The 23,581-nt window shown below is 35.9% G+C and overlaps 1 protein-coding gene across 2 annotated transcripts in view; it reads right to left on the bottom strand.

Moving 5' to 3' along the window:
• Positions 1–688: 688 nt before the first annotated feature.
• Positions 689–23,581, bottom strand: part of LOC123694904 (cubilin) — a 74,752-nt gene continuing 51,859 nt past the window's right edge. The window contains exons 4-19 of one of the 2 annotated variants that reach the window (XM_045640522.1): positions 19,582–19,653; positions 15,880–16,054; positions 14,630–14,656; positions 13,857–14,068; positions 12,777–12,984; positions 12,181–12,389; positions 10,922–11,057; positions 10,678–10,776; positions 9,622–9,833; positions 9,005–9,233; positions 8,234–8,432; positions 6,869–7,073; positions 6,068–6,197; positions 5,374–5,546; positions 1,421–1,512; positions 689–731 (exon numbers count right to left, since the gene is read on the bottom strand). In XM_045640522.1, coding sequence (XP_045496478.1) covers positions 1,436–1,512; positions 5,374–5,546; positions 6,068–6,197; positions 6,869–7,073; positions 8,234–8,432; positions 9,005–9,233; positions 9,622–9,833; positions 10,678–10,776; positions 10,922–11,057; positions 12,181–12,389; positions 12,777–12,984; positions 13,857–14,068; positions 14,630–14,656; positions 15,880–16,054; positions 19,582–19,653 — 2,363 coding nt within the window. In that variant the 3' untranslated portion in view covers positions 689–731; positions 1,421–1,435. The remainder of the gene's footprint in view (positions 732–1,420; positions 1,513–5,373; positions 5,547–6,067; positions 6,198–6,868; positions 7,074–8,233; positions 8,433–9,004; positions 9,234–9,621; positions 9,834–10,677; positions 10,777–10,921; positions 11,058–12,180; positions 12,390–12,776; positions 12,985–13,856; positions 14,069–14,629; positions 14,657–15,879; positions 16,055–19,581; positions 19,654–23,581) is intronic. The other variant, XM_045640523.1, reaches the window with a different exon arrangement.

Genomic DNA, 23,581 nt, shown 5'->3' with positions numbered 1-23,581 from the left:
GTTATATTGATTATTATTAGTAAAACCACAAGTAAAACTAAACCTGTAAGGTAGTGAGAAATTGTAATGTTAATTAAATAAACGTATATATTTACCTGTAATTGATTTTTAACTTAATAGTTGACCTACCTTCCTTTTTCTACACGGTGGTCGAAAACTAGCTTACACTAGGACGAAAACCAGTTTTTTTGGACGAAAACTAGCATTTACCCTACTTTTGCAGAAAATAATTTAAATAAAAAGATACATCAAAATGATTTATTTTCCCTTAATATTATCTTAAAGAAGACTATATAAGGACTTAAAAAAAAATTATTTGTTTAAGGAAGGGTGCTCCAAAATATTTATTTCGTATCACAAAGTTGGCAACTCCTATAATTGGACGAAAACCAGCGCAATGACCCTATATGCCTGATGCCTCAACCTTCCCGATCGGTGGTCATGTCAAAAAAGTTTGTATATACAGTTAAAGAAGGAGTAAATAAAACACAGATATCGATAAAGTATTGTATTGCATCACACAGTGTGGGGCGGCACGGCGAGGCGCGCGGCGAGCGGGCGCGGCGGGGGCCGCGGGGGGGGCGGCGGGCCGCGGGGCGCGCGCCGGCGCCGCCGCCAGCACACCGCCAGCGACGCCGCGCCGCCGCCCGCGCACCCCGCCACCCACCACGCCGCACCGCCCGCACCGCCCGACCCGCCCCACCCGCCCGACGCCGCGCGCGCGCTGCCGCCTGCGTACGCGCCAACATTGCTTACCCCCGGGACACACGATACCAACGGTGCTCTCATTTAGATGGTGGCACCGTTGATATCGTATGACTATGTTTTGCGCGCCAGGAAATGTGTTTGAAAACTAAATAGTGATTGGATAGTAATTAGGGTAACAATTAACACATTTCTTGTCACAATAGGGAACAGTATTTAAAATTAAGACACGAAGCCCGTTTGCCAATTGGGAATGAAATCTTAGAATATAAAACAACATTACCTATACAATTTTAGCGACGTTCGATTTATGTTTATACAATGGTTTAAATACTGCTTATTCCAAATTTTAAAGTATTATTTTATGTTTTTAGTTTATTTTTACAACATGCAACATTAATATTATTTAGGGAGTTTTGATGAAGAAGCTTGTTGAGGGACCAATGAAGTCTCCGGCACCCTAAAAGCGAATCAACTAAGCTTTGAGCGTAAGCTTTCGCATACTCGTCACAAAAATGCGTTCTTGGTCCTTGGAAGAGGGCTCGAAGGACCAAAAACGGTAACGTTAGTACAATCGCGTTTTGCGTTCTATACAACTAGTTCCACTAAATCTGCTGATGATTCTCGGATGTTAGTAGCACAAGCACATAGAAGCGTCAGGGATAGGCGGGTAGGTGCACGGCGAGGGTGGAGGGGGTGTTATATATAGACTCACGTGTGCAGCGCCCGGTCAGTGCGGGGCGGCGAGCACAAGCGAAAGGACGACAAGCACGGCGCGCGGCGCGGCCTGGCCCGACGCCGCAACGCCTACGCACACCGCCGCGTCAGCCCAGAGGTACGCCACGTACATTAACAAACATATCTTGGATCCATTCTTCCCAATGCAGAAATCATCTCAAAAAGTTCGAGGGAACTTTAAAGTATACTTTCAGAAAAATTCATAAAGTGAACTTGGATCCAAGCCGTTCATTAATGACGGAAGAAGTAGCTTACTATTTTACACCTCACATAATTTAGCATTAGCGTAGGTGAAAATATTAAAAACTACAAAGTTGCGTATAGTCTTCACCGAATTGCAATTAGAGTACAAACGAAATAGTAGTCATTTTGAAACCATATTTCATCATACTAGAGATACTCGTTCAATATCCTTCTTATTTGTGATTTTTAATTCCTTGATATTAACTTGTTACATAGGTATTTACAGGAAGCTGAATTTGAACCAAGTATCTCTAAGGCGTACCCTGGGCTCCATAGTGCGATGACTCAATGCAAGCTTCGTCCCATCGGAATTTAGATAATTACAATAATTTGCATCATTTCACATTTCTTATTGAAATACATCTAATATTTGTAGACCCAAATAAATGTACCCAAGGCCAGATCCTTGTACATAAAAATGCCCAATTGGTTTATGTCGTTGCAAAAAATATAAAACTATTTATTGAGAGAATATATTGTGTGTTACATTGCATCATTCTATTTTGCTATTCTTTGATGTGTGTGAACAATAAAAACTTAACTATTTTAGACAAAATAGGACAAACAGAACAAAAGTTATAAATGGCGGCTTTGAAACGAACATACAGTTTTCACATTGTACAAGCCCTGGCCCGGGTAAGACGTATCCTTTTCTGAGTCATCACAGTATTTAATAAGAAAAGAAACATTTATAAAACTACAAAAGATTAGCAAAAATTATGAATGTAATATGAATTTACATGAAAAAGTTAAATAATAAGGGGCATTTATCGCATATAAATAAAAAGGTCCATATTCTTGCAACAACGTCAATATATTGTACTATTTCACCAACAATAATTAATAATATGTTTTAATGTAAAATTCTAATACCTACCACCTTAATAATACTTTGTAAATCCTTTGAGACAAAGATTGCATTGAACCGTCAATACTGAGAAGAAAGAGTAAGTGAATATAACGTTATTAAGTGTTATTTAAATAATGTTTTAACAGTTCTACAGTTAGATACATTACATCTTACATGAGAGACAAAATGGAAGCAAGCAGTCGTTTATAGATAATTTGTGAGAAGATTAACTGATTTACTTTTCTTCAAAATTGTGTTTAAGTAGGTCCGTTAATTTAAAATGTGGAAATGGAACTGCTTGCTTCCGGTTTTAGCTACATAATATGTATTTTAATTATTTAAACGTATATTTATCATCCTTTTAAACAGCCAAAAATACACATACAAATAGTGCCGATAATTTAAAATACACTTATTCATAGTTTATACCAATATTACAAAGATAAGGAGAATTTGATTTTATGTACTGTTTTAGGTTGCAGGGAACTTATAAGTAAATTAAAATAAATGTTATTTGTACCAATTTAAGTGAGTGAGGTTATTAACTACAATTCAATGTAACTAAAAATAAATACCCTAGCTCTACTAGTATGGAAAACAATTTATAACAAAAATATAACATTTGGGCTTCTAAAAGGGATGATTATTAATACACAACTTGTATAAAAGGGACAATCTGTTCTGGCAAAACGTTCTTAATAATAATATACGGGCACTTCTTCGCAACTCGACGTCAAGCGCCTATTTTGCGTGAGAGAGGGAAGTGGGGGAAACCAACTAAAACTAAAACCACCCAAGCTCCTCCATGAAGCCAAGCAGCTTGTGAGGGCCAAAGGCTTCAAGGAGGGACCCGGGAGACCCCAGGGGTCTTGCCCTGTACTCTGCAACCCCCGTACATTCCAAAACGTTCTTACTAATAAATTGATTTTATTAAAAAATTTGGCACTCAACGTGTAATATAATTTACAAGTTTGTACTTATTCAAATGCTATTTTTACTTACATGTACACAATTTCATATGAGATCATTTAATCAAATTTACGATAACAACGTTCAACATTACAGTATATTTATATATAAACATATTGTAAAATTTCTTACCTAAAGATTAGTAATTATCGAAACATGTATTTTTTATGTAATAGTGATGTCTAGATAATTAGGTAATACTGTGCAAATATTTTATTGGCTGGTGTTTATGCAATTGTGATGCTTTTAGTAAAAATGCATCTGTACAAGAATTGTTTTTGCTTAAGCAAGAAATATTTGATTCTTCCGAAGTATCGTTGTGAAAGCTTAGTGCTGAAGCTATTTTTGCAAAGCGATTTTGAAGTGAAGTAGCAATATTGCCAAATTAATTTTATGTTCATATTTGTATGGAAAATTAAAACGAAGTTTTACGTAAGTACAGAAACCTTCCATATCGGAAACATGATATTATCATGAGAGGCATAATACTGTGTTGTAGTTTAACGGGACTTCGATATTAATTTTTAGTGTAGGTACCAATACAGAAAAATACTTAGATATCAGCCCGTCGTAGATAAGACGAGTTTTTTTCCTTGTGATTTCCGATTACAAATGTGTGTTTTAAATCCAACTTTGTATGTCTTTCAGCAAAGTAACGATTAATATTATTATGTGAATTGTATTGTGTCTTCAATGTTATTTTGTATAGGTGTCGTATCGTCGTATCATTGGATATTAAGGCAAACTTTCTAATATGAATTATTATTTCAAAGAGCAAAAGTGCTAATGTGTAAATCACATCTACAGTATATTTTTTAATGGGTCCTTTAAAACTAAAAACTATTCCATTTCGTGTCTGTATGTAAATTAGTATTATAGTTTGTTCCCTAATTTTTGGGTACAAACCAAAGTAACGTAGTGCCTCAAACATCAGGGTACAAAGCATAATAACATGTTTTTTTCGATGTTTACTACAGCTTCTATTCTCGGTGTGAATGTGTTTGTTTGACGACTTGTGTGTTTGCTTGTGCGTGTCTACCATCAACGTGGGGATCTTTGTGTGTGTGTGCGTGTACGCGTATATTAACATCGTGGCGACTTGTGCACGTGTGTGTGTGTGTGTGTGTGTGTGTGCGTGAATACTACCACCATGGCGACTTATGTATGTGTGCGTTTGCGTGTATACTATCATCGTGACGTCTTGTGTATCTGTATGTAGGTGTGTGTGTGTGCGCGTGCGATATATCTCAACATCTCGATGATTGTGTGTGTACCTGTATACTAATATTGTGGCGACTTATGTACGTGCGTGTGTGTACGATCTATCTCAACATCTCAGCGCCTTGTGTGTGTGTGTGTGTGGTGTATACAAACATCGTGGCGACTTTTGTTTTATGTGTGTGCGATGTATAAAGTCATCGAGATGACCTGTTTATGTGGGTATACTAACTTTATTGATGTGTGATTGTCTTGTGTGTTTACTTGTGCGTATATATACTAACATCTCAGCGACTTGTGTATGTGTGTGTGTCTGTGTGAGCATGTACATTAACATCTCAGTGGCTCATATATTATGTGGTAGTGCGGATTGTTAAATTGTCGTGACGTGTGTGTGCGGTGTATATTGCCTTCGAAGCGACCTGTTCGACCTATTTATGTGTGTACAGGTTTATACCTGTTATTATTAACACCTGTATATTTGTGTGTGTGTGTATCTGCACGCCATGTTTACGTGTTTATGTGTGTGTATACTAACATCGTGGCGACTTGTGTGTGTGTGTATACTAACATCGTGGCGACTGGTGTGTGTGTGTGTGTGTGTGTGTGTGTGTGTGTGTGTGTGTGTGTGTGTGTGTGTATATACTAACATCGAGGCGACTTGGGCATGCCGGCGCAGTGCGGCAGCGCGGAGCAGAGCGCGGCGGGCGGCAGGCAGGCGCCGCCGCACGCGTCGGGGCAGCTCTCGCCCACGCCCACCGTCACCTCGGTCCACACCGCGCGCCAACCCGCCGCGCCCACCGACTTGTCCGCTATTATGAACCTGCCATTTTGGTTTGAGGCATTTATTTCTCAAAAAACGTAATAGAAAATAAATTTTGTACACGTAGATATTAATTTTGGAAAAAAAAATCGTGTTAATACCTCAAAAAAGAGCGTGTGTGCAGTGAATTTGGCAAGATTTTAAAATACCAAATCGTTGCCTTACTCTATGACGTGACGGTATTGCCATGACACACCATTGAAATTTTACTCTCAACGTGACCAAAACAAGTTCAATAAAGCTTACAAACTGGTTGATTGTAAACTTTATTACACCAATACCTAAGGTTAAATAATATGTGAAATTGATTTTATTTTAATCCTTATGTTAGTAAAGTATTGAGGTAAAGTTGTTTTCATAAAATATAAATATTTAGAAGCAAAATTGGAAACATACAACCAACAATAGCATCAAGCACGTTCATATTTCACCAGAACGTGCCAAACAGATTTAAATTATATTCAAATTTTTACAAAAATAATATCCCTTTTTGTAAAAAGTTGGGTAAATGTAAAACTCACGACAATCTGATGGAGTTAGACGAGGAGAGGTACTGCCAGCGGTCGCCGGGCGCCTTCTCGCCGCACAGCTCGAGTGGTGGGCCCGGGCTCTCGTACCACAGGCGAAGTACTGCCGCTGGGCAACCACGCTCTGAGGAATTTAATTTCAAGTTTGTGCTTTGTGTTTGGGAGGTGATTTCAGTTTAAAACGCTTATCTATACATATAATAAATCTGTAGAAGGGTCAATTCTGTACATAGAAAATATTGAAAAAATAAATAGCGCGGGGTGTTACTGGATCGATGCCAAACCCAAATATATGAAAAAAAATTTGTCTGTCTGTCTCTATGTTCAGGCATCACGTGAAAACTAATGGTTCGATTTCGATGAAACTTGGTATAATTATACCTTATTATCCTGGGAATAAAATGGGATACTTTTTATCCTGGAAAAATACTAAAAATCTTAATTTTTCAGTTTTATAGACCGACATCCGCGCGGACGGAATCGCGGGCAGAAGCTAGTCTAAATAAAAGTATAAAAAAAATGTTCATAATCTGGTAAAAAGAAATCAATGCTTTCAAAACACTTTTGACAAAGCTTTCCACAACGGTGGAAATGCTAATATTATAGCATCAATCAACAGAATATGATATCTGTAGAAAATGTTTCGGCATTAAAATTTTTTTTAATTAATTCTGAAAAGTAAAATTGTCAAAACTGTGACTTTTATTTCTAAGTTTTATTTATATCCATAATAATAATATAGTCGATATTTAGGGTACCCCAAGGTACCATCAAAGGTCCTTTGCTCTATCTTACCTGTTAGATGTCCCTCCACAGCGAAGTGATCGAAGTTGAGCAGTAGCCGGCGTCCCGGTTTGGCCGTGATGAACCAGTTGCATACGCGTGATGCTGCACCACGTGCGGGCGCCTCGTACGGTAGCGGGTACCGCGGGGACGACACTACGCCCCACGGGGAGCCCGATACGTTGCCGCCGCAGTCACCGAATATTGACTTGGCGGGCTGCAATTTTTTAAGAAAATTATGATTGTTATTGTGTTTTTAGCGCTATAAGTACTTATTTCATCAGAGTCTCATATTATTTTATTGTTACTTTAAGATATCGATGAAAAAATAGCTAGACATATACTTAGTTCAGGATACATCGCCCATTTTTGCAAGTGACTACTATCAAGCTAATTTTCCGCTTGTAGCTTTATTTTGATGAGACGCCCAATAATTTCGTGTACGAAAGTCTCGATTGTGGTAGCTAACAGAGATAACAAGGATAAAAATTTTTGATTTGATGGTTCTCAAATATTTATTACTAACTGAATGAATTTTTTTTGTTTAATCTCAAGATAATTACCTAAATTATTCGAAAAAACATTTGTCCTACAAAATCTATGGTTTGTTCAAAGAGTCCCCCTTTCCAAAGTGTATCGATAACGAGGTCATCATAAATGATTACTAACAAGCAGATTTTTTTGTTTTCACTTAGTTAATGTTTATATAATTCAACAGACATATTGTCCTACAAATTGCGTCATAAATATTTGAGAACCATCAAATCAAAAAATTTTATCCTTGTTATCTCTGTTAGCTACCACAATCGAGAGTTTCGTACACGAAATTATTGGGTGTCTCATCAAAATAAAGCTACAAACGGAAAATCAGCTTGATAGTAGTCACTTGCAAAAATGGGCGATGTATCCTGAACTAACTGTCTTACCACAAAAAACTTTAGGCAGGGTTTAACTTTAAGCGCGGGTTCTCTTTAATCTGGTTTTGTAGTATTTCACATAGGCAACTATTAAAGTGACAGATCCCTGGTTTAAAGTTAGACTGTGTTTCAACTGTTTTGTGATAATAATAGATAAGACCATAATAAGACCATAAGTATAGTAGTAGTTGGTTACCAATATAGCCAACTTGCGGCTGCTTTTATCTAGTTTATCAAGTAATTGAAGACGTCGATTAAAAAAAAATTGACTGACTAACAATAATTGGCGCAATTAAGTCAGACTCCTTAATATTCTTTAATGCTCCTTTAAATCTAAAAGCAAACTAAAACAAAAAAATTGTGATCAGTATCGTGAAGAATTTAAGAAAATACGTAATCGCTGCTACACTATGTGCAGAGACGCTCAAAAAGTGGATTCACACTCCGTCAAGTTACAGACCTCGAACACATATCTGGCCTTGAAGCCGGACGCCACGCTGTCCGCGTCGGTGTGCAGCGCGATGAGCAGGCCGAGCGCGCCGCGCGGGGACTGCAGCGGGCCGGGCGTGGCGAGCCCGCACCAGCGGCCCAGCGGCACGCGGCTGCCCTCGCGGCCCGTCCACCACGCTTCCACCCAGTCCTCGCTGCAGGTTGCACCGCTAGAACAAATATATAAAAAGACGTGTGGCACTCGGGGACTGCCGCGGTAAAGCTATTGCATGCTATGCCTTCAAGCCACACCTCCGCCCGTCGGAGTGGGGAGCGTGAGGTTTTTTCGTTACGGAATTTCTGGATTCGGTCCCCGCGCTCAAGGCCCGCGATATGCAATAGCTTAATACTTATATGATTCTTCGTGCCGATTTCGCTGCTTCTAGATATGGTAGGTATGTTTAACGTATTTAGTTAGAATGACAAATTATAATGCTACGAACAATTCTGTGTCTTTAAACGCAGCCAAGGTAAGTTTATACATCTCTGGAAAGTTGTGTGGGAATAATTTTTTTTAAACATTTGTTAAATTTTTACTTGACATTTTGTAACAAGCCATAATCTCATATACTCTTTTTGCAAGCTTTTTGCATACCGTACATCTAATCGACGCAAGGTGCAAACTTAATGCACAAATTTATTTTTGTATTCGGCTTTACTAGAACGAATTAATTAAAAAAAATATATCAAGAAATATATAATAAAAAAAATATAAAAATACTCATATTTCTCAGAATCTCACCCATACAATCCAGCGGTCGCGTTCCACGCATCAGCCCTCACTTTAAAATGGTCGAACACCACAGTGACCTGTTCATTGGGGGTCGCTACGAGCGTATACGTGCAGTTGGTGTGCGAGGGGTAGTTGGAGGGGTAGCGCGGGGAGTTGAACTCGCCCCGTTTCTTCGCTTCTGAGCGGTAGGTGAACGCGCATTCACCGCCTGGTGCTGCCGTGCCGGGGACTCGGTATTCTGTAACGTTATTGTGGTATTGGTATAATTGTCTTAATAAGTTTGCGTATACAGATGATAATAATGATGATGTTAATGGTTAGTTTGGCTAAGTATCATAAGTAGGTAGAAATCAGAATTTATACGTAGCCTTAATAAGTTCAGTAGTGATCAGAACAGTCATGTTTAAATGTTTTTTGTTTAATCTGTACCCACAAATTTACCTTTGTCTTCAATTTCATAGGTTAAAAAAACTTTTTAAAGCTATTTTTCCAGTTGTAAAGACATTATAGCGATAATACTTCAAAAAAATATCTGAGCTATCGGTAACACAAGCTGACTAGTTGCTTTTCATTGAATAGCAACGGTTAAATTGCCATCCAATTTGTAGACTAAATTATATGCTCACCAGTCTCAAACGTGTACTTCGCTTTGAACCCCCTGCCCTGCAGTTCACCAGAACTGAACACGAGCACAAGACGCGGTCCATCAGACAGTAGTGGTGGTGGGAAGGGCGGAGCACCTTCACCGTCACCACACAGCTCCGCATCGTGTTTATCGTACGAGTCGGTGGCTTCCTGCCCACGGAGGTATACCTTGAGGTAGCCGTCGGGGCACGTGCTAGAATCATCCATGATAAAATTAAATAAAAGTGTACTGACTCACCTACAAACAAAATTTTTTGTATTTATGGGAATGGATAATTTGGATGGTACACGAATCCTGACAATTCCTTTTTACACGCTTTATATTAGCTTCACCTGTATGTTTGTATGTTTGTAACCGACTTCTTTGGGCGCGATTTTGACCCACTTAAAACGGCCAGATTTCGTTCAAACTTTGTAGATTTATTGAGGACCGATGACAATACACTAATTTGATAAAATTTTCTATTTTTTAGTTCGGTTTTCTATAAAAAGCGTGTTTTTTAGTTTTTTTTAACTATTATTATTACTTAGAATTTTCTGATCACACTCTGAGTCTCTAATATGCTCAGCGTCATGTTCAGTTATTTACAGTACTCATGTTTCAGAATTGTTGGTTATAAATGTCACAGGGCTGCTTGGGACATGTTGTGGAAAATATGTTGGGTGCAAATGTTACAAAATTTCTTAAAACACGTTGTATAATAAGTTGGGTACAAATGTTACGGAATTGTTTAAAAATTTTACAGTATAGACGTTGCAGACTTCACTTACGCTTTTTACTAGATTTTGTTTTTTTTTTTTGTTTCAATGAAATATTAATCAGATCAGAATGATAGGTATTTACTATTTAGTTAAGTAAAGTGTAAAAGAAGGCAATTGTTTTCTCACATTATGTTGTACTAAAGATGTATCAATTTATTGTATTTATCTTAGTTACTGTTAAGTTTAAATGATTATCTAATAAATGACTTGAAAATAACTAATTGAGTTTTATTTTTTCAAAGGAAAAGGAAAAAGTCTCAATAATAATAACTCACTCTGGCTTCGGGTTATCGCCTTTTGGTATAGAAAAATTTTGGAACTCTAGCCGCACCCGTTCCAAATTTTGGGAATCTTGCATACCGTATATAAAATATCTGAAATAAACAAATCTTAAATTATGTTCTGTTCTAATTGGTGAAGTAAAACATTTAAATTAAACTGGTCATATAGGTGTATGATGATGACAATATTTATATAATTTAATAAAATGACTGAACATTAAAAACTAAATTGACTCACCTACAAACAACTTTTTGTATATAAGGGAATGGATAATTTGGATGGTACACGAATCCTGACGATTCCTTTTTACTAAGAATTTTCTGATCACACTCTGAGCCTCTAATATGCTCAGCATCATGTTTACTTATAAAATCTGAAACAAAGAACAAAGTGAATGAATTTTAAAATACACAATGTACAGCAAAACTTCTACCCATAACAGACATAATATATTTTTCATATTAAGAATAAATTTGGATGAACATACTACCTATTGTCGCTGGAGCACAGCACACAGTTACGATCTGTACCCATAGACAACATACCTAATTTAACAAAACTCTCAGAGCCTTTAAAGCCTCTATTCTGCATACTGAAGTACGTAACTAGCAAGCGATCATCGCACGAGTACAGCACGAAGTTACGATCTGTACCCACACTACTTACCTAATTTTACAAAACTCTCGGAGAACTCAAATATTCCTTTAAAGCCTCTATTCTGTGTGTTAGCGGCTCTGGGCAGCGTGAAGAACGTGACGAGTAACCGCTCGTCGCTGGGGTACAGCACACAGTTACGATCTGTACCCACACTACTTACCTAATTTAACAAAACTCTAGAATAATTACGACCTGTACCCACTTAGTACTTACCTAATTTAACAAAATTCTCGGAGAATTACGACCTGTACCCACATAGTGCTTACCTAATTTAACAAAACTCTCGAATAATTACGACCTGTACCACTTCATCATCATCATCATCAGCCCATATACGTTCCCACTGCTGGGACACGGGCCTCCTATGAGGGTACAGGCCATAATCCACCACGCTGGCCAAGTGCGTGTACCACTTAGTACTTACCTAATTTAACAAAACTCTCGGAGAACTCAAATATTCCTTTAAAGCCTCTATTCTGTGTGTTAGCGGCTCTGGGCAGCGTGAAGAACGTGACGAGTAACCGCTCGTCGCTGGGGTACAGCACACAGTTACGATCTGTACCCACACTACTTACCTAATTTAACAAAACTCTAGAATAATTACGACCTGTACCCACTTAGTACTTACCTAATTTAACAAAATTCTCGGAGAATTACGACCTGTACCCACATAGTGCTTACCTAATTTAACAAAACTCTCGAATAATTACGACCTGTACCACTTCATCATCATCATCATCAGCCCATATACGTTCCCACTGCTGGGACACGGGCCTCCTATGAGGGTACAGGCCATAATCCACCACGCTGGCCAAGTGCGTGTACCACTTAGTACTTACCTAATTTAACAAAACTCTCGGAGAACTCAAATATTCCTTTAAAGCCTCTATTCTGTGTGTTAGCGGCTCTGGGCAGCGTGAAGAACGTGACGAGTAACCGTTCGTCGCTGGAGTACAGCACGAGGTTGCGCTGCTGGCCGCAGTACGTGCCGATGATCGCGGACGTGTTGTCGGGCCCGTCGTACACGCGCACCCAGTCGAACGGGCAACTGTACATAGGATATGTTTGAGTTTCCCGGTATACTATAGTGGAAGGTGTACATAGGTTTCATTTGGAGATTCATATAATGGGAGCCGGGAGGTTAATACATCTACCGCTAGCAAAAAAACTTATTGAAATTGTGATAAGAAATAATTGATTAATTAAAATCTGAATAAATTATTTAGCAATCACTATGAAATATCAATTGGCGCTACGATTTTCAATTTTGAAGGTAACAGAAGAAGGAAAGAAAATTAATTTGCAAAATCGGGAAGCGATTGAGATGACAAATTATGGTGTCTATCTTTCAAATAAAAAAATATTTTTTTGAAGGAAGCTATACATTGATAATTAAAATGTAGCTACAACGCAGCAATCATTAAGCATTACTAACTGTGGCCCGCCGAAAAATAGATCGAAGTCGCGGAACTCGAGTCGTATCCGCTGGCCGGGCTGGCCCACGAACTGGTAGTTGCACGTGATGTCCTTCGGGTAGATGCCCGGGTACGTGGGTGAGAGGAGCAGCCCCGTCTTGCGCTTGCTCGCTTCGATCACGAAGGAGCACAGCGTGTTGGGTATGGGCGTGCCCACTTCGAATTCCGCTGGAATTTTTAGTGATATTTTACTTATGGTTATTGCAGTGGGTACAAATAGGCAGATGATGATGATGATGATGATGATGATGATGATGGTGATAATGATGATGATGATGATTTATAAGATTACCATCACAGGAGAGGATAGTTCCCTATGTGGAGGGGTACCTAACTTAAATGTATAATAAAACGTATATTGATGAGCTTATTATTCTATAACTGTTATTTTTCTAAATCTGCTATTGGGCACACGTTAACAATTTAACAATTCTAGTCTATTTCAAAAATAGGGAAGATGGTTTCAAGATACGAATAAATAAAACAACTATTTGTAAATAGAACTAGGCTAACAGAGAAATGAATCTTAAATGGCTTCAGACCATGTGAGAGAAATAGAATTCGATCGATCAATTCTACTAGGCAAGTATCAAGTATGAAATGTGTTTTTCGCTGTTCGCTGTTACCAAAACAATTATATATAATGTGGTTATATTAGTTGTTTCACAATTTCTCACATACTAAACTCGATCAAAAATTCAAATGATCATGATAATTATTGTGATTCTAGTTATGACCGTGACAACAATTCTGATTATAATATTAACTATGATTATGAATCATGGTCAGAATTATGGCTATGACTATAATTCTGACCATGATACTAATTATACTCATGATTATGATTCTGACTAATTTTAGGATTCTAATTCTGATTATGTACACTTGCGTTGATAAACCGATAAGTTCCGTAGAAGAGCATTGGCGGCGTGTACGTGTGGTCCGTAAATAATAATTATAATGATGATAATGTCCATGACCATGACTATGAATTATGATTCTGATTGTGATTATGTTCGAGTGTATATGAGACAACTTACTCGCGTTGATAAACCGATAAGTGCCGTAGAAGAGCGTTGGCGGCGTGTACGTGTGGTCCGTGAAGAAGGCGAGCGCGACCGCCCGGTGCAGGGACACGCGGGCGCGCGGCGGGATCGGCCCGCAGTACCGCCCGCCGAACGCCGAGTTGACCAACTCGCCCGTCTCCAGGGACGCCATCTCGGAGTATATGTCCATGTACTCGTGCATGCATCTGTGTGATATTGGACCTTATTGTAGGACATGTAGTCGTGCATCGAAAAGTTCGTAAAAGTATTTTGAGCTGTTTGTAGGACATATAGTCGTGGATCGAAAGGTTCTTAAAAATATTGTAGGGAAGTAGGTGTAGGACGGTTAACACTATAGTTACGTTGCATATTTGGACAAATGTTGTAGAGTTTGGTACCTAATAGTGTGATATTCAGAAATATTACCTAATTCTTGATATTACTTACATTGTATAATTATTAAACCAATAGGTATTAATCGTGCATTATTCCTACCAAATTTCGTGCTATTAAGTTTACAGGGATTAAAATCCACATAATAGTAGCTAACTTAATAATGGTACTCGTTGATCACAATCTGGATATTAATGGTACAAACAAACACCCGAGACAGGAAATAATAGATCAATACAAAATCAACTACAAAATAGGTCAAGGTTGTTAGAAGTAATAGATATCCTCCTATTCCTCTATATGAGTTCGCGGAATATAATCATATTTGCCTCCTTATTTTGACAATATAAGGAAAAGAAAGATATTGTACTTACGCTGGAAGCTCTCCCAATGCTGATCCACTGAAACAAAATAAAAACAATATACAAATTTAAAAACACCCTTTTAGCTGAAAACATTGTAATATGCAAGAATACTGTAAATGTGACCGGTATAAAGCCAAGACTTACTTATTATAATTGCATTGGGGACAAATATAGCATCGCACTAAAGCTATCGGATTTTAAACAAATGGAGCATCCTTCGAATGGGTACGTCTGAGTTCTAAATCCGGTTACTTCCCTATATCGTGCAATCTACTCTCTTTTATTGAATATATTTATGGCAAAAAAAACAATAATTGTTATTCATCGTTTTTTATTATAAACTAGCGGTCCGCCCCGGCTTCGCCCGTGGTACATTTTTACGTTTTCTCTCCATAAGAACCATCCTCGTACTTCAAGAAATGTAATAAAAAAAAGAATTAACGAAATCGGTTCAGTTGTTCTGGAGTTATGCGCTTACCAACACATTTTGCGATTCATTTTTATATTATAGATTAGTGCTATGGAAATCCTCAAAGACATTAATTTTCATAAGATTTCTCATTAGCTTTTCTCATGCTTTATTACATGATATCGTTATTCATACTTTTCATACTTTTCATACTTCAATTTTTCTTTATAATAGTTGGGCCTTTCCTTTGCATTGTGTTTATATCGAGATAATTGAAAACACATTATTTAACCAGGCACAGTTTTCTATTTATAATCCCTGTATTTGTTACAATGTCAGGGAATATAACTAGTACGGAAGTTAGGGTCGCTTTATGAAAGTTGCAACCAGTCATTTTGTTATTATGAACTAGTTGACCTTTTGCAACATTGTTCATTGCTTCACGACTAACGCTTACGACGCATTGTGACTGAAGAAAAACTATGACGCATTCTGAACATTATATTTATTTGGTGTTACATATCGCGACGAACAGGCCTTTATTAATAGAAAAAATATAAGTAATTCATGAATTAAAAAGTGTCTAATGTTTGGTTTTATAGCATTCAAATGCTCTTTTTATAAATGAGAAAATTTTAAAGAGAAGAAAAAACACGATGACGCGGCGGGATTCGAACCCCCGTCTTTTTGCCTTACCAGAACAACGCCTAGCCTTTCGGCCACCCATAAATCAGCATCAGTTATCAAATTTCTACTACTCTTTCGTTATTATCGATCCCCCAGTTAGGCAAAAAGACGCGTGTTCGAATCCCACCTCAAAATTTCTAAAATAATGGGTAATACAACTCACTCTGGCGGCTTGCCCCTCAGGTCGAAGGTGCGGAACTCGACGAGCACGCGCTGCCCCGGCGCCGCGAGGAACGTGTACAGACACTGGCGACTCTGGTTGTACGGGTTCAGCAGCTCCGGCGCGCTGAACGTGCCGTTGCTGGTGCCGCCGCGGCTCACGAACGTGCGGTCGCACTCTGGAACAAACAAGGCGTTTAGGTGACTCTTAGAAATCGTTTAATTCGCCTTATAGCTTATAAGGCAATGCCAATGACTGTGGTAGTTGTTATTGTTAAGATGTAGTCCGGGATTTTTGTAGAACGGTCTTAAAATTTGTGTTCATGATAAAATTTTGTTGCTATTCTTGGACATTAAAATATTTATTATTTGTGATCAAATGTTTTTTATTGAACGATCTTCCGCTTAATAACTTAAATATAATCTAGATGTTGGTATGTAATTGTGAATGAAACTGAAGGAAGAATAAGAATAATAAGGAAGAAAAATAATAATAAAAGTATTTAAAAGAGTCATTTAAATAGTAATTGAACTGAATATTCATTTCATATTGTTCTTCGTTTAGAAGGTCAATTTATTTAAGCAATAACAGGCTACAAATAGCCCTTTTGTTATCAGCGGTTAAGTAGAACTGCTTGAAGCTTGAAATCTAAGAGAATTTACTTATAAATGGGCGGTAAAGTCTACAATCATTTTCTCGATAAGATAATATCATTAAAAAATTACGGTTATCTGGACCAATCTGGATCTCACCCAAAACTTTTTCTTTTCCTTCAATAAAATACTTTCGAGGCTTGAAAAGCTCCTTTGTTTAAGGGCTCAGATTATACAAACCTTTTGTAATCGCATTAGCCTATTATCTGCCATCTTTCATCTTCCCCTTTTAAATATTTATTTAATTGTAGTCTTAATTTTTCCGCTCTAAAAATAACGAGTTATTTTTAAGTTCTTTATTTTGCGAGTGCTCACTGCTCACATATCATACAAAAGATTATACAAATAACAACATTGGAGTAGTTATTAATAACTATAAAGGAACTTCCCGAATAATAATTTTGAATGAGTTTACCAAAGTCAAAAATAAATTTAGAATGAAACCTCAAAACATTAGTTATAAAGTCCTCGAACCCAAATGCTGAATGTGCAGAATTAAAATACATACGAAATGAATAATAAACCGTGGCCCGGATTACAGCGTTACGTAAAAATTGTATGCATATTACCACACCGCAAATCCCCACAAACAAGTGGAAAGCAGGCCTTTTGTTTTACGCTTTTACAAAACTAAGATAAAACCAACTGAGCGACCAAGCGAAACGCTTATTTTTGATTCAGTTTAATATTCATTTATTTCAATTTGCGGTGGAATTTTTTAAACGCGCTCCAGTCGAGTGTTTCACAATGAAAATGAGAATAATGCAGCTGAATAAAAAATATTTTAGCGACACTACTGTTGATGACTTTTATGGACACCTCTATGAACTGAACCCTCGACTATGAGTAGGCTATTTTTACATAATTTCGTAAAATTGAAACATATTTTGCTGTTATTTTGAATTATATCTAGAAATGTTTGTGTAGTGAATAAATCTGTTAAAATTTTCCTCGTTTAATAAGCTTTTTGTACTTGTAAAACATTCGACGATTTCTTAGAAATCTTCAGGAAAGTTCGATGATTTCCACATCGAAATTTCTTCCCGGAAATATATGACAGCGGCGTTAGGTAGTCGAAAATAAATTGTGCTATGTGACCTGTAAAACACAATATGTCAATTTATGGAAATCAGATGACACGAGCAAAGCTTTTTGAGCTTGTTTTCAGTTCGTTTCCTTTGTAGTTTACATGAGAAAGATTGTTTGTTGCAGACGAAATCTGTATGGGATGTGTTCTTTGAGGCTGTCTTTGTGCTTTGTGGCAATTTTTGCATTTGGCATCAGTGAAAAGCAAACGTCTTATCTGCGCACATTTTGTGTTCTACAAGATATGTCGGGAGCTTGAAAAATAGCGTTAAATGTATTACAGAATAACCTGTAAGACATTTTAGAGATTGTCTGTAAACACATATAGTTGTAACTTTCTGTATAAATTAGGTACTCTTAAAATAAATAATATATAAATGCTCTTCTGTGTGTGTTCCCTTTAAACATTTCTTTATTTTCGTTAATCACTTTACTTATTGTATGAAATTTTACATGTTATTGTTATGAACGATATTTAGACTCTATCACACTACACAAAAGGCAAACCATCAATTATTATTAGTATATTTTCAAAATCAGCCTCACACCCCACATAATTCCTATCTCCGGTACTGACTTGGCAAGTTAATCAGCAGTTCATCCGACTGTCTATTCGGGGAAGGGTTACCATCTTGGATGGATGATCTATCGCTTCCTCTCGCAAATAGGTATAAGGGCAAAACAATGTCACCCCACCCACCTTCCCGTTAGCACCCTATTAAAACTTTTTCCCTGCAACCTCGATTAAGAACTTCATTATGGCGGATTTATGCAATATAAGTATATTTTCTCCACAAAAATACCTTGTATTTAACCGGCAACTTGTTAAGAGGAAAGTTTGAGCGAGCATTAAAGCAACTTGGTGGAATGTTTTTTTTTTTCTGCCCGTAACGAAGTTTTAATACTTTCATAATTACAAAATTGCTGATCTCTAAATTTTTCAGTGTGCAAATTTGAGTTAAATTCGTAAGCTGTTATAATTATGTAATGTTGATATTATGGTTAACTTATAATATTATAATGGTTATAATAAATGTGTTTGATAAATTATTTCCTTATCGTTTCTAAGTAGGTGTATTACATATTATATCTTAGTTAGCATTGAGAACGTATATTGCCTTAGTATATTGCAGTTAGATTAAAGAATAAGGTGTCTAAATTAGCATTGTTGGTGTATATTGCTACTAAATTAAAAAATAAGGACTTGGTACACACCTAAAGCTCTAATGGGTATAGCCACAGGAAATAATATTGTAATACTGTGTGTGTTCAACATTTATTTGCAAAATTTGGAAGTGCTAATACAACAAGGCTACTTCAACCTCTCTCTACAGTGCAGCGCGTTATGTATACCTAAGTACTGTATAGTATATAGTGCCTCTAAAACTTATTCAATAACTGCCATAATAAGATCACTTATAAATCTTGCTAAAGTTATAAAACAAACTTTACACTGTGACGTAACGGCCTCATTAAGTTGCTATCAAGTTTCGAATTTATAACAAAGTTGTGCGCGTTTTTTAATTGTCTGCTCTTTTTGAAATCGTTGTGTAATCGATAATATTTATTGAACACAATTTTCAAGGAAAAATTAATATTTTTCTCAAAATTCTCATCAGTTTTTCATTCATAGCCTATACCTAAAAGCTTTCTGATACGTCATTATAAATAATTGAATTATTATAAGTAAGTGGTTACCTCATGTTTATCACGTTGAGTAAAAACAAATTTAGAAAAAAATAACAATCCATTTCTACCGATTTAGAACCAAAATCTTTATTATTAAGCTTCAAAATATATTTCATAATCGAATCGAAGTTCTTTCAAAAAGATAAGTAGGTAATTACGCACAACCATCAAATCCTAAGAAAATCCAACGCAGTTCATTTACAAATTTGCTATAAATACCCATCGTAAAGGTCAGATGATCTTATTATAGCGTTTAATAAATAGAATAGAAACGTACTTGGAAATTTAGTAGGCGTGGGTTCGGCAAGCGGCGCCACACTTGAGATCTCGGAGGTCTCTCCCGCGCGCACTGCACAAAAACAACCATTATTTAAACTGTTCCCCGATTAAACTATTATAAGTGTTATTCATCTCTTACTACGTAATTATTATAAAAGCTTGTAAGATTGTTTTTACAAGGTTTATGACCTTTGTTTCTAATACTAAATGAATTATAAGCTAGCCGCTTTTCGAACCTATTTGTTGAAATTATTATAATATGTCTCTGATGCAATATTGATTTGGTATACTTATTAAAATTATCTAAAGGAACTCATTATCTACTCAGGACACAGACATAATTTTGATTCTTTTTTCCCCAATATTGTGACCCTAAAAATACTCAAATCAATAAATTGTAGATAATATAAAAGTTTCCTTGAAAATGTAGATAGATATCCAATTATGTTATTGTATTATATACAAACAGTATGTATCTAGCGTATTAAATTCACGTAGTTTTATAAAAGTTTCAGGAAGTTTAAACACAGGTTCGCGCGTCAAAACTTTCCCCGTGGAGAATATTAATTTGTAAAAGTTAGTTAATTTTCGATACTGAGAAAACGCTACACACATTAAAGTGTATAATAATACTTTTATGTAAGTATAGTGTACTGTAGTTATGTTTTAGTTCTGTAATTTATATCCGAGTGCAATGATTTTGCAAAATTAATCCCTCGTGGTTTAATAGAAGCAATATTTTACTCATAGCTCGCTACAACAAATAATAAAAGTTAATGTAAAGTTGTTTCTAGATATTATTTTATGTAGATAGTTCTAGAATGTTTATCACGTTGCATATTGCAAATAACTTGCATATTAACTTAGATACGATTAAATGTAAGTATATTTTACGCAGTGTGTGTTAAACTGACTTTTTTTTATTTTCTAGGATATTTTTTCGCAAACGCGTATTTTGCGCTTTCAAAAATAGAAAATTATTTAGTATACATTATCTTGAAGGATGAAAAAAAAGGTAATACTAATTACTTAAACAAACAATAAGTAGTAAGTTAGTTAAAGCCAAAAAGTTCCTTATTTGAATTCCAATAATAAATATAGAAAGACAGTCACAATAAAACAGGAAAAAAAAATAGAAAATGGATAGAAAGTGAAATACATTACATTATTTAAAGCACAAATAGACAGACATAGTTTAGTTATAACTTTGTTTCACTTCACCTGACTGTTCGAAGTGGGTCGTTCGACTTCGCCAACTGTTAGCTTTTACTTTGTTGTATCTAGCAAATTTTATACACTATTAAATGATGTTTATAAAATATTATAGGTAGATACACAGATTAACCTGCACTAATTAATTATAATTTTTAGGAATATTAGTTATTTTTAATCGAAAGAGAATAAGATTTTATTACAAACATTTCATATTCTTTGCTATGAATTTGGCTTTTTGCAGTCCTGTACCCAATTAATTATTAACAAATTATGCTGCATACAATTACCTAATTATTAGGAAATGTGCTATATCAATTGACCAAATCAGCAAATAAAAAAAACAACAATTGAAATAAGTAAGGCAGAAATCACCGAGAAATGAAAATCTTTCGCACAACATTGAAAACGAGGAAAGGTGTAATCAGAATCCAAAGTATTTCCTTTGTAGTGAGCTCATTCAGACCCCATGAACGGGTCCCAAGCCTACGTATAAAATACGGAACGTAGCAATAAGACTTTAATACAAAATGAGTGCGGAATTGTTTTCACGACAAATATGAATGAAAATTTCTTTCCACCGTCCCTGAGGTATATTACGCTACAATATTATAGAGGCTTCATTGTGATCCCGTGGATTTATTAAAACAGCGAGGAAATACGAGAATTATTTTTTTATATTCGCACATTTTCATTGTTTCTCCCTTGTTTCTCCAACAATAGTTAGTTTGCATATCGAATTGTTCAATCGTTTATAAAAATTCTAGAATGGAAATACAAAACTGACCTGTCGATGTTTTACACTCAATGAATTATGTTGAAGCTGAGGTTTTTAAAATGTTTGTTTAAAATATTATAATAACGAATCCGTTCTAAAAAATAGAGAACTACTTAATAGCACATATAAAATACCACTAGGGACTACGCATACACAATTAATTTTATTCACTCGATGATTGTTTGAATCTGGTCTCTGGAGACCTCACTTCACGCTTTATTTATTTCATTGTTCGTACAAAAAGTACTAGGGAAACCTAGAACTTAAAACATAATCTTAAATTTAATTTAATCATCGACCGAATCGAATTTTATCAACAAAACTGTAACTATTTGTGATTTAAAATGCGTTTGACTGAGTACTAGTACCTAAGTAGAGTACCAAGAAGTTTTCGATTAATTCTAAAGGAAAATAAAGCAAAGCATTTCAAAGTATTCAACACCACACAAAAATGTCAATACATTCACAAAGTGAACCTAAAAAGCTTTGTTTAAACGAATCCAATGCGAGTTGTTTCGCGCCAAAACAACATGGCCGACGGACGTTCAGCCATCTTGATTGTGCACAGGATATTGGAGGTGCGCTCGTGTGATTGCACCGATATTGCCTGTACTTGTTTATCGATATCCAGCCTGTTACCAAGGAACTTGTTAACGGTGGAATATTTCAGAATATCTAGTAAGGTAGTTTTATAACGAATAGTTTTGCTAGTTATAAGGGAGACTAAATATAAATAAACTGACTCAAAAGTAAAGCTGTAAATATTATTTATTTATTTAATCATCACGTTATTTATTTAATGTACTAATGCATTTTTTTCAACAAAGAACTTTAGGGGACAATTTCCTTCCCGCGAAATATTAATAAAGATATATATTTTAAAGAAAAAGATTAATCCTTGTTAGATTTGAACATTGTAAATCCAGATTCAATTCGAACAAAATTATTAAAAACAAAACCACATCAATACGATACAAATATATTCCCCTTTACAAAGCAACCACATCGGTAACGAGTGTAGAAAATTCTATAGAAACAAGCTAAAAAGTCTGAAAAGAGTTTGCACTGCAGCATGCGAGCTTCGTAATTATAATTTCCCTCAGACGGTCTCTCGAGCCAATGAACAGGTAATTCGTTTGATACGCGCTGTTATTGGCAAATATTTGCATTTGTATTGCACATGGTATTCATGATTTGATGTGTTGCGTCTATAAATAGTGTTATTTTATAGTTTGTGTATATGTTGGCTATGGTCGACGAGGTTGAAAAGAATATATTAAAATTTTATTTTCGTTTCGTTATCTCTGATACGTGAGGAAATAAAACTAAAATTTGGAGCTTTCAGTTACAATGTTATTAGTTACATGTTACAAACATAGTCTAGATATGATAATATTATTAGGTATATGATAGGCCTACCGTACCTAAGTCCTAAATCGACACTTCCGTTTAGGTATAATAAGGAAGGCAGCATTAAAGGTTGATACTTATCTGACATACAAATGCTACGAAAAAATGAGAAAAGACTGATAAACAAACCACATGGAGATACTAATTCAAATTATAAGTTTGATTTAAAGATAATTTTAATTAAATTACTGGTATAGATCCTGTTTAGGTTTTTGTTTCAAACGAAATAATTTTTCTTTGCATGTCTGAAAAGAAAAATAATTGAAATGAAACTTCTATATCGGGGTTGGAAAAAATTTTAGTGTAACATATTTTCGTTACGCGTGACATTTTTCCGTTAGGCGCCATCTTTTTCTTATCCCTACCACGCGTGATTCAACGTATTCTGTAAAGTTGAATATAGTAAATTATTTTTTGAAAAATAAGGCCATAAAGAAGTTTCACTTCTTACGTGTGTACTCTAATACACGCACACATTTTTTTAATTTAGAACGTAAAAACAGTAAAGTTTTCTCGTATAATAAAACATTATTCAATAGGTAGCACTTTTCTCTCGATAGTTCTACAGATATTCTATAACATGAGAGTTAAGACGTAT

The sequence above is a fragment of the Colias croceus genome, chromosome 10, assembly GCF_905220415.1.
Source record: "Colias croceus chromosome 10, ilColCroc2.1".
Taxonomy (NCBI): domain Eukaryota; kingdom Metazoa; phylum Arthropoda; class Insecta; order Lepidoptera; family Pieridae; genus Colias; species Colias croceus.
The sequence above is the reverse complement of the archived record's forward strand: the minus strand, read 5'-3'. Positions and strand labels throughout refer to the sequence as shown.